The 14,869-nt window shown below is 39.5% G+C and overlaps 1 protein-coding gene across 1 annotated transcript in view; it reads right to left on the bottom strand.

The window, feature by feature from the left end:
- Window positions 1–14,869, bottom strand: part of spryd3 (SPRY domain containing 3) — a 38,447-nt gene that overhangs the window by 22,938 nt on the left and 640 nt on the right. Inside the window, exons 2-6 of the mRNA XM_066670102.1 lie at window positions 12,477–12,604; window positions 10,682–10,757; window positions 6,692–6,816; window positions 6,305–6,440; window positions 3,941–4,129 (exon numbers count right to left, since the gene is read on the bottom strand). Of these exons, the coding sequence (XP_066526199.1) occupies window positions 3,941–4,129; window positions 6,305–6,440; window positions 6,692–6,816; window positions 10,682–10,757; window positions 12,477–12,604 (654 nt within the window). The remainder of the gene's footprint in view (window positions 1–3,940; window positions 4,130–6,304; window positions 6,441–6,691; window positions 6,817–10,681; window positions 10,758–12,476; window positions 12,605–14,869) is intronic.

Below are 14,869 nucleotides of genomic sequence, written 5' to 3'. Positions count from 1 at the left end.
ATGACACTTCCTTCTAAAGAATGCACACCTGTTTTAAGATATCCGTAAAACAAGAGAATTATCAAAAACAGAACTTGCTTAAGGACTAGCACTTGTTTATTAGTGTTTCTTTATAATGTAGTGATTAGCACACCACGCTAACACACTAATGAAATCATTTCAAATGTCTGCAGACTGACCTTAAAATGTATTTCATTAATAAATATTTGATTTGAACTGCTCTGATGAGACCAGGGCCAGCTTTCCAGAACAGGAATGTTGATCTAGGACCTGTGCCAGTCAGTAATTCATAGATAACAAGAGACAAATCTCTTAAATCAGCACTCCTACTCAGAGACGCTTTATGAACGCAGGCTCTGATCTTTATTCACCATCTGTGGGGATTGTGATCATCTGTAATGCACAACTATGTAGAAAACATCGGTTTCTGATAAACTGGCCTGCATGCCAGCTAATCCATACCCACATTCAAACTGTGAACAGGACACACCGATGGGTGTCTGGTGTTTTTAGCTGAGTCCTGTGTGTAGATTAGAACCAGGCTGGTGGAATTACAGACTAATAAACCCAGTAGGCAAGGTCTATAAAAGAAGGCAGCCCAGCTTAACGTTTTCAAATGGCTTCGTAAAAACTCAGGTTTGATTAATAGGTCTGAAACTATTTGCAGCTTGGTTTAGTCACTTTAAAAGTGGACATATTATATCCCTTTTCCACAGATTAAGAAAGCTCCCTGGGGTCTTTATGAAATGTCTGTAACATGCTTTGGCCAAGACACCGCAGAAATGTCTCTCCCTGTCTAAACAGCCCTGTTCAGAACGGCCGGTTTCAGTACCTGTTCCTTTAAATGAGAAAGAGCCAGAGCTGATTTTAACATGAGCAAACTACAGTGAGGAGTGAGGGAGCAGAAGCTTGTTTTTAGCAATTTTTAGTACTGGTATTTGTCCGATTTACACTCTTACATAAACAGTGCTGTGATTGGAAATACTCAAGGGAACGATCCTAAAGTCTCCGCACTCAATGTTATAAAGCTGAGGAAAATCAGAACGGCTTGTTTATTCCATGTTTTTGACTGGGTGGTCATGTTTCACAGTTTGTGGGTTGGTAGAAGCTTCAGCTCCCCAAATCAATCTGCAAATGCACTGAAAAGTCATTTTTGTTTCATAATAATATGTAAAGCAATGTGACACTTCACACAGAATGGCAGGGCTGCTGAAAATAGCCTTATATACTGGTGCAAATTGGCTCAGCACAGCAAGATCTGCAGCTTTCTTCTTTACTTTATGGAGGCAGTTTTCACCCCACTGAGAGGAAAAGCTTCAGGGCAGAGAGATATGTGTTTACTGCTTTATTATTTTCACCAAATTTGCTAAATCTATTTGGGAGATCTGGATTGTCTCTGAGTGGAAATATTGCTGTCTTTTATAGTGTAGTTTATCACCAACCATTCTTCAGTAAGTGGATTTAAATAAATGAATCAGGCAAATCACCATGATGAATCCCCACAAACCATAAAGACAGAAAGGCATTTCAGTGGCAGAAATGTGCTGTGCAAGCTCAGGAGGGAGGCTAAATTCAGTGAGAACAACAGAAGCCAAATCTTTACACAGTGGACAGGTAAATAAATTGGTGTTTATACAGGACAAATACTTCAATGGCACTTCAGTGATAAAAAGAGTGTGTTTACATAAGAACACTGAAAGAGAAAACCGAGAAGGAAATAGGTTTCAGTGACCAATAAAAAAAAAACAATGTCTAATTGTCTAGAAGTCAAGTTTGAGTTCTTCAAGAAAAACCAGTTTAAAAATAAGATGCAAATTTTGTCTGACATCACTAATAAAGTTGTTTAAAACAAGTTCACAAGTTTATTGTTAACATGCAAGTACAAGGTTCATGGAACCACAATACACCAGAAAACACAGGTTTTCACACAGTGTGGAAATTCCATGATGAATGACTCAACAGGAATGTTCCAAAATTAGTTGGAATTCATTCTCCATTGACCTCCATTGAAAATGTAAGGTTTTTCCTTTCAACTATAAAGTTACCATGTTGGAAAGATATTTAAACGAATACATAATAGTGGTAAACATCTGAAACTAATCAAGCTTCCTGGCCAACATATTTCAAATAAAAAGTGTAGACTTTCTTGAGACAAGATATATATAATATATATATGGACATGTGTAACAAAAAGTCTTCATCTTAATATGAAAGAAAAACACTGAATGTAGACCAGCTGTAAAGCCTGACAATTCAATCAGAGATTACGGTCAAAACACACCAGGCTAATGCAACTCCGCCACTATAAATAACCTGTTTATACCAGTGATAACACTGACTGTTGGATCAACAATGTCAGTCCACCATTTAAAACGAAACACTTAAAAGTACCTAAACAAACACATTACTCTATCCTACGATTAATTTTCCACATTAGTCACTTTTGAGTAGTCAGTCCTCAGTTTTCCATGCCCAAACTCTGAATGCTTGTCATAACATGCCTTTATCAGCTCTGGGTTGCTTGGAGATATGCAGGTAGAGGCTTCTCTTTGACTTCTTTGACTTAATGGTACAGGAGAACTAGAACACCTCCTGCACTGAGGCCACAGAAGAAAACAATTAAAAAGCCACATAGATTTTGAAGGGCCAGAGACTAGTTTGGTGTTTTCTAAACACTGCTGTAGATGTCACCGTTTAAAAATGTTAAAAATACTCCACTGCAATATTGTTAGAGTGCCATGGGGTCCAGTAAGTAGCAGGCTGTGCTGGCTGCTGTTCTGATCACATAGTTGACATTCATTCATTCATTATCTGTAACTGCTTATCCAATTCAGGGTCGCGGTGGGTCCAGAACCTACCTGGAATCATTGGGCGCAAAACGGGAATACACCCTGGAGGGGGCGCCAGTCCTTCACAGGGCAACACAGTCACACATTCACTCACACACTCACACCTACGGACACCTTTGAGTCGCCAATCCACCTACCAACGTGTTTTTGGACTGTGGGAGGAAACGGGAGCACCCAGAGGAAACCCACGCAGACACAGGGAGAACACACCACACTCCTCACAGACAGTCACCCGGAGGAAACCCACGCAGACACAGAGAAAACACACCACACTCCTCACATACAGTCACCCGGAGGAAACCCACGCAGACACAGGGAGAACACACCACACTCCTCACAGACAGTCACCAGGAGCGGGAATCAAACCCACAACCTCCAGGCCCCTGGAGCTGTGTGACGACGTTTGAGCAGAGTTTTTTTTTTATAAACATATTCCTTTATTTCATCCCTATAAAAAAATATTTTCCCTATAATCAAACAAGTTGGACATATCAGTCCATCCAAGCATACTACACATTTCATTTTGAACTCACTTTAGTACTGTAGGTGAAGACAACCACCTCTGACACAACATCTCCTGCTATCTGCCATTTTGTCACAATGGAATCTTGTTTGAAAAAAAAAAAAAAAAAAAATCAAAAAACACCACATGCCTGGCATGGAAGCACCTTTCTCTGTAATACTAGCCCTCCAGGTGTTTTTTCGCAAGAGCGGAGATGCTGTAAACTACATGAGCACAGTCAGCCAAGACGAAAGCAACCTGAAGCTCCGAGCCAGACCTTTCATAATTCACTACGGTTTGGTAAAACACTATCTCGCTGTTCTGGGGCCAGTAAAAAAAAGGTTCATATTTGAGATGCATGTTTAATCACAGTATTGCAAGACCACGCTTTCAAAACTGGAATGATCAAATTCTGCAATAGCAAATTTTCCAGTGTAAATTACAATTAATAATCATTAAATCATAACAAACAATTAATCACAATTTATTTCTTGGAGAGAGAACAATGCAACAGTTTTTCCCCCTCTTCCTTAATAGGAAACAAATAGTACAAACACAACTAAAGCCTCTTATCACGTTCTTGGCTTACCGTTCCGCTGACCCTGACGTCATATAGTCGTCCCCACTCATCTTCATGGCTGTCCACCATCATCACGCTATCCTCTTCCTCTGTTCCCCACTCAGCCTGCAGGTTTATTCTCACTTCCTCCCCCAGAGAGTGCATCCCGATAGCAGGGAAGAGTCCATCTGGAGCCACAGGCACCACCACAGAGCCCACCTGTACCCCACAAAAACAGACATACACTGACTGAGAAATAAGGCGTTGATTAATTATTTTTTGCATGTGCCTGAGTTAATAGTAATAGTTGGCTGGATGTTAATTTTAATGATCACAATTAACTGGAAGTTATGACATGGCGGTTGTTCACAAATCATGTAACACATGTGAAACTGAAATAGGGGCTATGGGAGAACTTGCCGGGAAATGATGACTAGATTTCTGTTGGCCCTGAACTTCAGCACATGAGCTTATTAACTGGTGCAATTCAGAAACAGAAGCTCATTACTGGTATGTAAATATTTGCCAGCGCATTAGTGAAGTGCTTATGCACATTCTCACTGCAAGCATTTCCCCACAATGCATAGCTTGTTTGTTACATCACCGGCAGTCTTGTCAACTTGGCCAAACCTAAAAGTGCCAAACAACTTTTTCAAAGTGCACCATCATCTGATTTACTTGAAGCTGGACGTTTCTCATTCCTGTGACCTTCCCATGCAAAGAAGGCCCCATAAAGGTGACACTAAACCCTGAAAAATAAAGCCACACTGCAAAAAAATTCGTATAAATTTTACAGTAAAATACTGGCAGCAGAGTTCCCAGCCATTTACCGTATTTTTACAGGAACACTACTGTATTTCAAATTTACAGCATATTACTGTAATTAAATACAATAATTTACTGTAAATACTGCAATTTACAGTAAAATACTGGCAGCAGAGTTCCCAGCCATTTACTGTATTTTTACAGGAACACTACTGTATTTCAAATTTACAGCATATTACTGTAATTGAATAATACAATAATTTACTGTAAATACTGCAATTTACAGTAAAATACTGGCAGAGTTCCCAGCCATTTACTGTATTTTACAGGAACACTACTGTATTTCAAATTTACAGCATATTACTGTAATTAAATACAATAATTTACTGTAAATACTGCAATTTACAGTAAAATACTGGCAGCAGAGTTCCCAGCCATTTACCGTATTTTTACAGCAACACTACTGTATTTCAAATTTACAGCATATTACTGTAATTGAATAATACAATAATTTACTGTAAATACTGCAATTTACAGTAAAATACTGGCAGCAGGGTTCCCAGCCATTTACCGTATTTTACAGGAACACTACTGTATTTCAAATTTACAGCATATTACTGTAATTGAATAATACAATAATTTACTATAAATGCTGTGATTTACAGTAAATACTGGCAGAGTTCCCAGCCATTTACCGTATTTTTACAGGAACACTACTGTATTTCAAATTTACAGCATATTACTGTAATTAAATACAATAATTTACTGTAAATACTGCAATTTACAGTAAAATACTGGCAGCAGAGTTCCCAGCCATTTACTGTATTTTTACAGGAACACTACTGTATTTCAAATTTACAGCATATTACTGTAATTGAATAATACAATAATTTACTGTAAATACTGCAATTTACAGTAAAATACTGGCAGAGTTCCCAGCCATTTACTGTATTTTACAGGAACACTACTGTATTTCAAATTTACAGCATATTACTGTAATTAAATACAATAATTTACTGTAAATACTGCAATTTACAGTAAAATACTGGCAGCAGAGTTCCCAGCCATTTACCGTATTTTTACAGCAACACTACTGTATTTCAAATTTACAGCATATTACTGTAATTGAATAATACAATAATTTACTGTAAATACTGCAATTTACAGTAAAATACTGGCAGCAGGGTTCCCAGCCATTTACTGTATTTTACAGGAACACTACTGTATTTCAAATTTACAGCATATTACTGTAATTAAATAATACAATAATTTACTGTAAATACTGCAACTTACAGTAAAATACTGGCAGCAGAGTTCCCAGCCATTTACCGTATTTTTACAGCAACACTACTGTATTTCAAATCTCCAGCATATTACTGTAATTGAGTATTACAATAAAATACTGCAGCAGACTTGCTGTAAATTTACAGTGTTTTTTTTTTTCACAGTGCAGGTATCCCTCATCTAAAAGAACAAATCCTCCTGTACTATGCCATGGTAAACTGACAGACACCTAACAAGAATAATCAGATGATATGCTTTACATGCATGCACATACATATGACATACAGCTATTTCTGTAATGGAGGGGGTTTACATTGGCTTTCATTCTGAGCAAAACTGACTCACCTCTTTACCGTTCTTGGTGAAAAACACAGTTGTGAGTCCAGCATCAAAAGTGTCTGCATAGATTCCGCAGCCTATCCGATCGCCGCGGTTGCACTTGGGGCCAAACTGCTGACCAACAGTATTGCCATTATACAGTCTGAGGGGAGTAGCAGAGTCAAAGTCAGCAGGCTTTTAGCGCTGACATCTGATTAGCTGTTCATTTGGAAGCGTTTCTCATCAAACAAAACAGCAGAACAAAAACAACATCAAATTGGTAGATTCATATTTGCTTATTAATGTTATTTATTATTAATAACTGACAATGGTAACAATACATTCTAATTATTAATGACCCACTCATCATGATTCAACTGACAGCAATTAAACCACATCATTTGCAGAACTTACTTTCCATCATCAGCATGGTAGGCAATTGAGTGTGGTAGCCAGCCTGGTTGATGGTCAAGCTTGTAGTACTGAGGAACCAGCCCGACAGCAATTGTCCCCCTGACGCCGGTGTCCATTATGGTCACCTGCAGGACCACAGACTCACATCAGTCCATTTATACACAACTCTATTATAACAAAGCCTTGCTGTGTCTTGTGTTATTTGGGGCTGGATTAATACTAAATTTGACTGTTATGCTTCACTAATTCTTGTGATGGTTAGGAGATTATCAGCAATAGAGCCCATGGCTGCAATTTAAGACTTTATAAGCAATATTACTGACATGACTAACATGATGAGGGGCAGTGGGAGGGGTATGCAACGCAGTGCTTAAGGCTGTGTACATTTTAAAAGAAAGGTTGCCAGGAATAACAGACCTGAGGTGTACTGAGTCACAGGACAGAGTCATGGCAAGTAACCTGCTATTAATGTAACCTGCCTGCATGCAAAACATTTCAACTGCGCAATACACTCATCCACGCCCTACCATCCAGAAGGTGTATAGAAGGAGCCCCATACAATAACAATACTACTTGCGTCTAACTTCCTGAACTAGATCTTGAACAGCAATTTTTGAAAACAATGGATGCAAACCTAAATCGCTTACCCTCATTAGACGGCTAACATTCCCTGACAAAATTTCTCGACTACTCTGATTACATCCTTTCACGGAATACTTAAATAATGACGATAATGAAATTTAATTGCTGAGGTTAGATCCCGCTCCATGTGGTTTAATGTTTGTAGCCATCTCCAGAAGGATGGCTGCTATACAGCTGTTGCCTATCCAATTCTTCCTACTCCAAAAACTATGCAGTAGAGGAGACTCTTTCTCAGGCTATGAATAAGAGCCAAAGCTTATTCATAGCCTGAGAGAGTGTCTTCTGAAGTTCCTGTAAATTTATGGCCCCCCCACCCCTCCCGACTCCCCCTGCCCTCTCCTATTGACTCTTTCGAGGATTTGCTCTCCAAGCTTTATGAAGCTACTCTAAATCTTAAAAGCATGTGCTAAATATTAATGTTCGCCTGTCATGCTACAAAGGTCCTACCGAGAATTTAATGTGCCTTGCACACCAAGGACATGTCATTCCTCAAAAGAGTACCCTGCCGTGAACTCAGCAGCTACACAATTCCATCACATGCTTCCAGGGAAAATAATCAATTAAGCTAATAGTGAAAATTTCCACTTGACTAAGGACAAAACTGATTCACACACGCAATCTTCCTAAAAAAACAGATGGCTTTAGATCATGCTGGAGCTTTTTTTTTGAGTGAATGAGGTTGTTTAAACAAGAGAAAGAGCTGAAAGAGCTAAAGGTTCAACAGTGGTTGTGTGTGAGCGCTGGGCGAGCGGGTTACTGCTTGAGGGCCAAAGGAGGTGAAATGAAACTCCTGCGAAAGTGTGACAAGGAAACATGAGCGTGCCGCTGACGCATATTCCACCAGGCGTATGACCTTTATGGGGGGGAAAAAAAAAATTTAAACTCCAAGCTCCTAAACTCCCATGATCCAGGGGATTCTCGTTGAAATGAGTCACAAACAGATGCATGACATCATCCAGAAGTATCAATCACACTCAACTCAACACTTGAAAATGTCAACACCAGAAAAAACTAATTTGGGGCAGAAATGCACATGAATTCATGAGTTTTGTTCCTTACCCCCCCCACACACACACACACACAGTGCTGTGCTGTAACATCAGTTAAAATAGTGAGAGTCAATGCTAAGCACACCACAAACACAACAGCTACCTTTGTAAACTGATGAAGCCCATCATACTTGTTGTCTAACTGTATGGAACTCATTTTTTTTCCTCTTCATTTGCTTTCAGTAACTAGGTTTGATTTGAAGAAACAAATCCGTTCTTTACAGCAATAGCTTCTTTGTATTGGTTTTAGATTCTTCAGTGCATCACAATGCATACAGACTGCTCATAAGCTGATTAAAGAGTGGTTTATTTATTACATTACAAACAATAAATACCTAAGCAACTGACCGGCTGTAAAGGAAACAGATATTGCTGTCTTCAAAATAAACTTAATGAGCACCGTGGGCGGCACGGTGGCTTAGTGGTTAGCACGTTCGCCTCTCAGCGAATCTTGGGTTCAAGTCCCATCTGGGTGGACTGTCTGTGAGGAGTGTGGTGTGTTCTCCCTGTGTCTGCGTGGGTTTCCTCCGGGTGACTGTCTGTGAGGAGTGTGGTGTGTTCTCCCTGTGTCTGCGTGGGTTTCCTCCGGGTGACTGTCTGTGAGGAGTGTGGTGTGTTCTCCCTGTGTCTGTGTGGGTTTCCTCCGGGTGACTGTCTGTCAGGAGTGTGGTGTGTTCTCCCTGTGTCTGCGTGGGTTTCCTCCGGGGGCTCCGGTTTCCTCCCACAGTCCAAAAAAAACACATGGAGGGTAGGTGAATTGGCCTCTCTAATAAAATGTCCTGGTGTGTGAGTGAATGAGTGTGTATATGAATGAATGTCTGTTTGTGTGAGTGAATATGTCTTTGCCCAGATATGGATTGGCACTCTGTCCTGGGTGAAATCCTAGTGCCTGATGCAGTCCTCCAGGTGGACGGTCGTTCCTGGTTGAGAGTACGCAGTGCTCGCTGTGTGTGGATTGAGTGTTCTGAGCGTTCTGAGCAGCGTGGATTGTTAAACCGTCCTTGGGTGTCTAGAAAGACACCATATAAGTGTAAAGATAGGTATAGCAAATGATGAGACTTCTCGTGCCCAATGTAGAATATCATGAAAGTTATACAAAGTCTTGACCCACTTGTTACACGTTTGTTATTGTGAGAATCTCATTAAGTGACAGAAGTCAGTTTCTGGGAGGGGTGCTGTAGTGACTTGAGCCAGGCTGAGCACTGAGCCACATGAGTTTGCAGTGCAGCAGGATAATGGACAGGGTGTTACTTTCCAGCTCCAATGCTCAGGAGAGGAAGTCCGTCAAACCAGGCTGTGCTGCCAGCAACCCACAGCTCGGCAGAATCTGCCTCTCATCCGGGCGGCCTCAGCCCAGCTCCATAAATCAACCACTGCGTGCCCTCTCCCAAAATCTAATTTACAGCACAAACCTCGCAGGCTTTCCCGCATTAAATCACCTGAATCCTCTTTTTCCCAAACTGCATTTTATGACAAATGTTTCAGGACAGGTAAAGCTTACATGCCTTCACCAGCTAAAGAAGTGCGGTATGTTCTGGGGAGTACATACAACCTTGCTTATTTGCTAGAGTTGGCAATATCATGCAAGTGTTGATCAAGATGAATTATATTCCAACATACATACGAGTATAAATCACGGGTGTCACTACCTCTAGAATGCAGCATGCATGTTTAACCTACTTGTCCAAAGAATTTGATTCTGTATCATTAAAAAAACGTCTCAGGCCATATTGTGTCTATCCAATAGACCTTTGCAAATGGAACCGAGTGAACTGGGAAGTGTAAAAGTATAGCTTTGTACAGAGTTGGTGTTCCAATGACGTGTCCTGCTGTGTTCTAGAGTTTACAGAAGCCAGAGGTCTGTGTCCCATGACTCTAATGGAAGATATCTATACTCTTATTATAGGAAAACAAGGGAAAACAATTTTCAGAACGGACATAAAAGCACGTGACAGGATATTCCTTATTATGTGATTTTCAAGCTCAATTTACATAGAATTTACATTTCAAATCTGTTTCCATCTTTCAGTGAATGGAAATATCATAAGATGTTTGCACTGCTGTCAAAACAGGCGCTGTGGTTTTGCTTGAAAGAAACCTGGGTTCCATCCTGAAAAAGAGCCAACTTTAAATGGTAGCAGTGAAAAAAAAAAAAGACTTATGGAAGCAATTGCAAGCTGAAATTAGTATTGTCCGTGAATCTGAATTTCTCAGTTAAAAGCAGCAGATTTACTCGTATACAATGTATTCATGTAATACCTGGAACGGAAAAGGCTCTTAACACTGATGTGGCACTTACTTCAAAGTAGCAGTTTCCCTTTGATAAGGGCCGCGAAGCTACATAGCAGCCAACTTCATCTGAGTTCCCTTGGTAACTACAGCAGGAAGGCAAAAGAAAATCAATTTAGAAAGTATTCATCTAAAAGCACTGTTGCTATAGGTACATATCAGGTCAACAACAATCAAAACAAACAAACATTTTTATTTAATAAACAATTAAATTAAGCTATTTTAAACGTACAAATTAAGCATTCATATTAAGTTCAAGAGGCTCTGACATTATATTTGTATGATGCATCTCCTAGAGGGAGTAGCAGCTGCTGTGAATTTGTCACGTTTGACCAACATGACCACTGCCTGGCTGAACAATTATTCAATATCAATATACATTGCAATATAAAATGTTTCAATAGTAATTATAACACATTTTCAACATTTAAATTTATATTATTTACAGCATCTGTCAGTGACTGACCATCATTTCGTTTCATTCATTCATTCATTGTCTATAACCCTTATCCAGTTCAGGGTCGCAGTGGGTTCAGAGGCTACCTGCAATCATTGGGCACAAGGCGGGAATACACCCTGGAGGGGGCGCCAGTCCTTCACAGGGCAACACACACACACACAAACTTTTGAGTCGCCAATCCACCTACCAACGTGTGTTTTTGGACTGTGGGACGAAACCGGAGCACCCGGACCCACGCAGACACAAAGAGAACACTCCACACTCCTCACAGACAGTCACCCGGAGGAAACCCACACAGACACAGACAGAACACACCACACTCCTCACAGACAGTCACCCGGAGGAAACCCACGCAGACACAGGGAGAACACACCACACTCCTCACAGACAGTCACCCGGAGGAAACCCACTGCGACACAGGGAGAACACACCACACTCCTCACAGCAGTTCGTTTCACTCAATTTTAAAGTAAGTTTTAAAATATTAATATTGACAAAGCCAAGAGGTTGTTGTTTAATGGTGATGTCATGTCACTTTTATTGTTCCTATTGATATCAGAATTATATCATACTGACAGAACTGAAGAAATATATTGTGATAAATATTTTGGCCATATTGTACAATTATTTAAAAATGGTTTCATACGTTGCTATCAAAGACAAAGACTGAATGTATGTATACATCAATCCTGAATATATCAAACTTCCTCACAACTGTAAATATAAACAATCTTTAATTAAATATTGCAGTTACATTGAATTCTCAACAGAAGACTCAAATAGAAGAGCAGCCCCAAAAAAGATATCATATGTTTAGTGGAATTCAAACAACATATTGCACAAAAGACTGATGCTTTTTCCGATACGTCAGAGCTGCCTTTCATCTATTGCTGACCAAAACAACAAGCAGCCCATAACATTCCCTGCGATTATAATTGTTTCAATAAGTGGGGTTGAGAGAGTCAGCCTGGTTTGTGTTTTGGGTAGGAACTGATGCACACACGTAACATGCTTTTCATTCCCAAGTCAACCTCGCTGACATGCCACAGTTTTTTCAGGGAAACATAAGCCCTGGGCTTTGTTCTGACTGTGGCATTCATAAACAAAGAGGACAGAAAGTCATGATAAGGAACTGACATACAAATTATTGGAATATTGAAAGTTGAACTATTACAACCAAAAAAACCCCCAAACACTATTCATTTTAATGCACTGCTTGTTAGTAAATCACATATTAATCAAATGAAAGCTACAGGCCTATACGCTAATGCCTCAGTTTATTTCTAAGGACGCTAAATTAAATGAAGTAAATGGCACTTGAGGCTCGACTCACTGGAAGACCCACCTCAGAGTGTCACCATCCTTCAGCATGCGCTTGTAGCGCTCCTGATAGCGCACAGCACGCACTTCCCTGATTTCTCTGATCCTACGCCTCCAGTTCAGGAACCTGTAGTGTAAATTGATGTCGTCCATCTTGTTTGGAAAAAACAGTGGAAACAAAAACATTGACACAAGATTTAGAATTCTCCAGTTGTGGACAGATGCTCAGAAAGTGCAGTCAAGCGGCAACTTATTTTCTAATATAATTACTGCATGGAAGAGCCCATAATAACCTTGCTATGACTGCAATGCACATGTTTGAACAGCTTTGATTGATAGAATGTTTGCACAAATTTTAATTTTACAACAGAATGTCCTCTTCCAAGTTTCAATATGAATGGATCTCAAGAGATGAGGAGCCTTTAGTCTCCCCAAAACATCATGAAGTTAAACATAAAAAGCCTGGCTATAATTTGACAGGGCTACAAGTGTTGCATTTATAAATCACAGACAACTTTTCATTGTGTTTCACATACACAACACAGTTTAAATGCAATGTTCACAGTTTTAATCAAAAAACTATTTTAATACATTTTAAAGAATGTTTCCTCACTCTTTGCTAGCTCTCTAACCGGTCTAATATATATTTATGAAGCCCAAGTTTTAGTAAATAAATAAGAAAACAAAGAAACACGGTCTGATATGCTAGGCTTTCTCTTTCTGTTCACAGCAGGGTGAGACCTTCAAACATTGAAAAGCATAAATAAAGCTGAGAACTCTTCTACTACTGCTCCATAGCTTTTCTGCTGTTTCAGATTCAGGAGACTAAATTCAGGAGACTACAAACTGCATAGAAGTAAACACAGATTGAACATGCTACAAAACAAAAAAAAATAGCACAGAAATGCAATGTTTAACTAATTTAAACCGTAAATAAAAATGTACAAGTTAAACTTCAGCCACATACAATCAACATTTGTTTTTTGTTTTTTTCAAACATACTGTTCCATCTTAAAAAGACGCAGAGCTTCTGAATGTCAACAAACAAGAGAGAACAGCAATTTCCCAGAATCATCGACATTCCCTTTAATGCTATACTGTAATTACAGGAATAAAATGTTCTGTATTAAGCACCTTCTTAAAGAAGTATTTTTAAAAAAAAAATGGTTTCACGCAGCATTATAAAAGAGTTCTTATATTTTACGTTAAAAAATCTCATTTAAAATAAACCCTGTTATAAATGGACAGACTATGGAGCTAAATCAATGACATAAATATTTTAATCTGAATTTTTGATATGTTACATTTTAATTATTTTTGTATGGCATTTGATAAACTTGAAATTCTGTGGTGGTGAAATATTCAGATTTGGAAAACGCACATTAATAAAATTCAAAGTAAAAAAAATTCAATCAATATGTCATTGATTAAGCTCCTTAACGAACAGCATTTTGAAATTAAGCTCTTTGATTTCATTTGAAACAAGATGCACGTCAACATTGAATAAAATCACTGACAATTCTAATTTTTGTACTTCTGCTTCAAACCTACGCTGTAGGCAACAGGTCGAGGCGAACCCCAAGCCATGGCCTGACGCGCACCCCTACAGAAATGTGTTCTCAGTGTGGTGGAAAGGACAAAGAACTAAACTGACAACAAATCATATCGAGGTCATATGGACGCTATGGAAGGAAACAGACAGAGGTTTGCTGTCTACCCAGCACACTGAAACAGAGTTTTTTAATATCTTCAAAAAACCAAAATGCAGTTTATGTGGATGAAGGTCAAAATGCATTAAAATCTCTTTAGGACCCCATCAGTCATTAGTCACCTGCAAGCAATGTCCCTTTATCTGTTGCCTTTATTTTATTTATATAACTGGACACACATGCTGTTTCTCCGTAGCATGAATGCTAAGAAGTGTGGCATGGTGGCGCAACAGGTAGCGCCAGTGTCACACAGCTCCAGGGTCCTGGGGTTGTGTGTTCGAGCCCGCTCCGGATGACTGTGAGGAGTTTGGTGTGTTCTCCCTGTGTCTGGGTGGGTTTCCACCGGGTGCTCCGGTTTCCTACCTTGGTCCGAAAACACAGGTTGGTAGGTAGATTGGTGACTCAAAAGAGTCCATAGGTGTGAGTTTATGAGTGTGTATCGAGTGTGCTCTTGCTTGACATCATAGTCCAGTGCCCAGCTTACATCCAACTATTTAAAAAAAGGTTCAAAAAGGTGGAAAGAAAGTATAAAACACCCAAATAACGAAGATACACAAGCTAATGTCTTGCCAATGAGAACAGCCCCCAGTGTGTACTGCTGCATCATGAATCCATTCTTCTTCTGGTCTTTCTGGCTGAGGACCAGCCTGAGAACTGGACTCTGTCGTGACGTCATTTCGCTGACTGAGTGACGTCGTGATGACGATAT

The sequence above is a fragment of the Hoplias malabaricus genome, chromosome 5 (genome assembly GCF_029633855.1).
Source record: "Hoplias malabaricus isolate fHopMal1 chromosome 5, fHopMal1.hap1, whole genome shotgun sequence".
Taxonomy (NCBI): Eukaryota; Metazoa; Chordata; class Actinopteri; order Characiformes; family Erythrinidae; genus Hoplias; species Hoplias malabaricus.
This window is presented reverse-complemented; position numbering and strand designations above follow the sequence as displayed.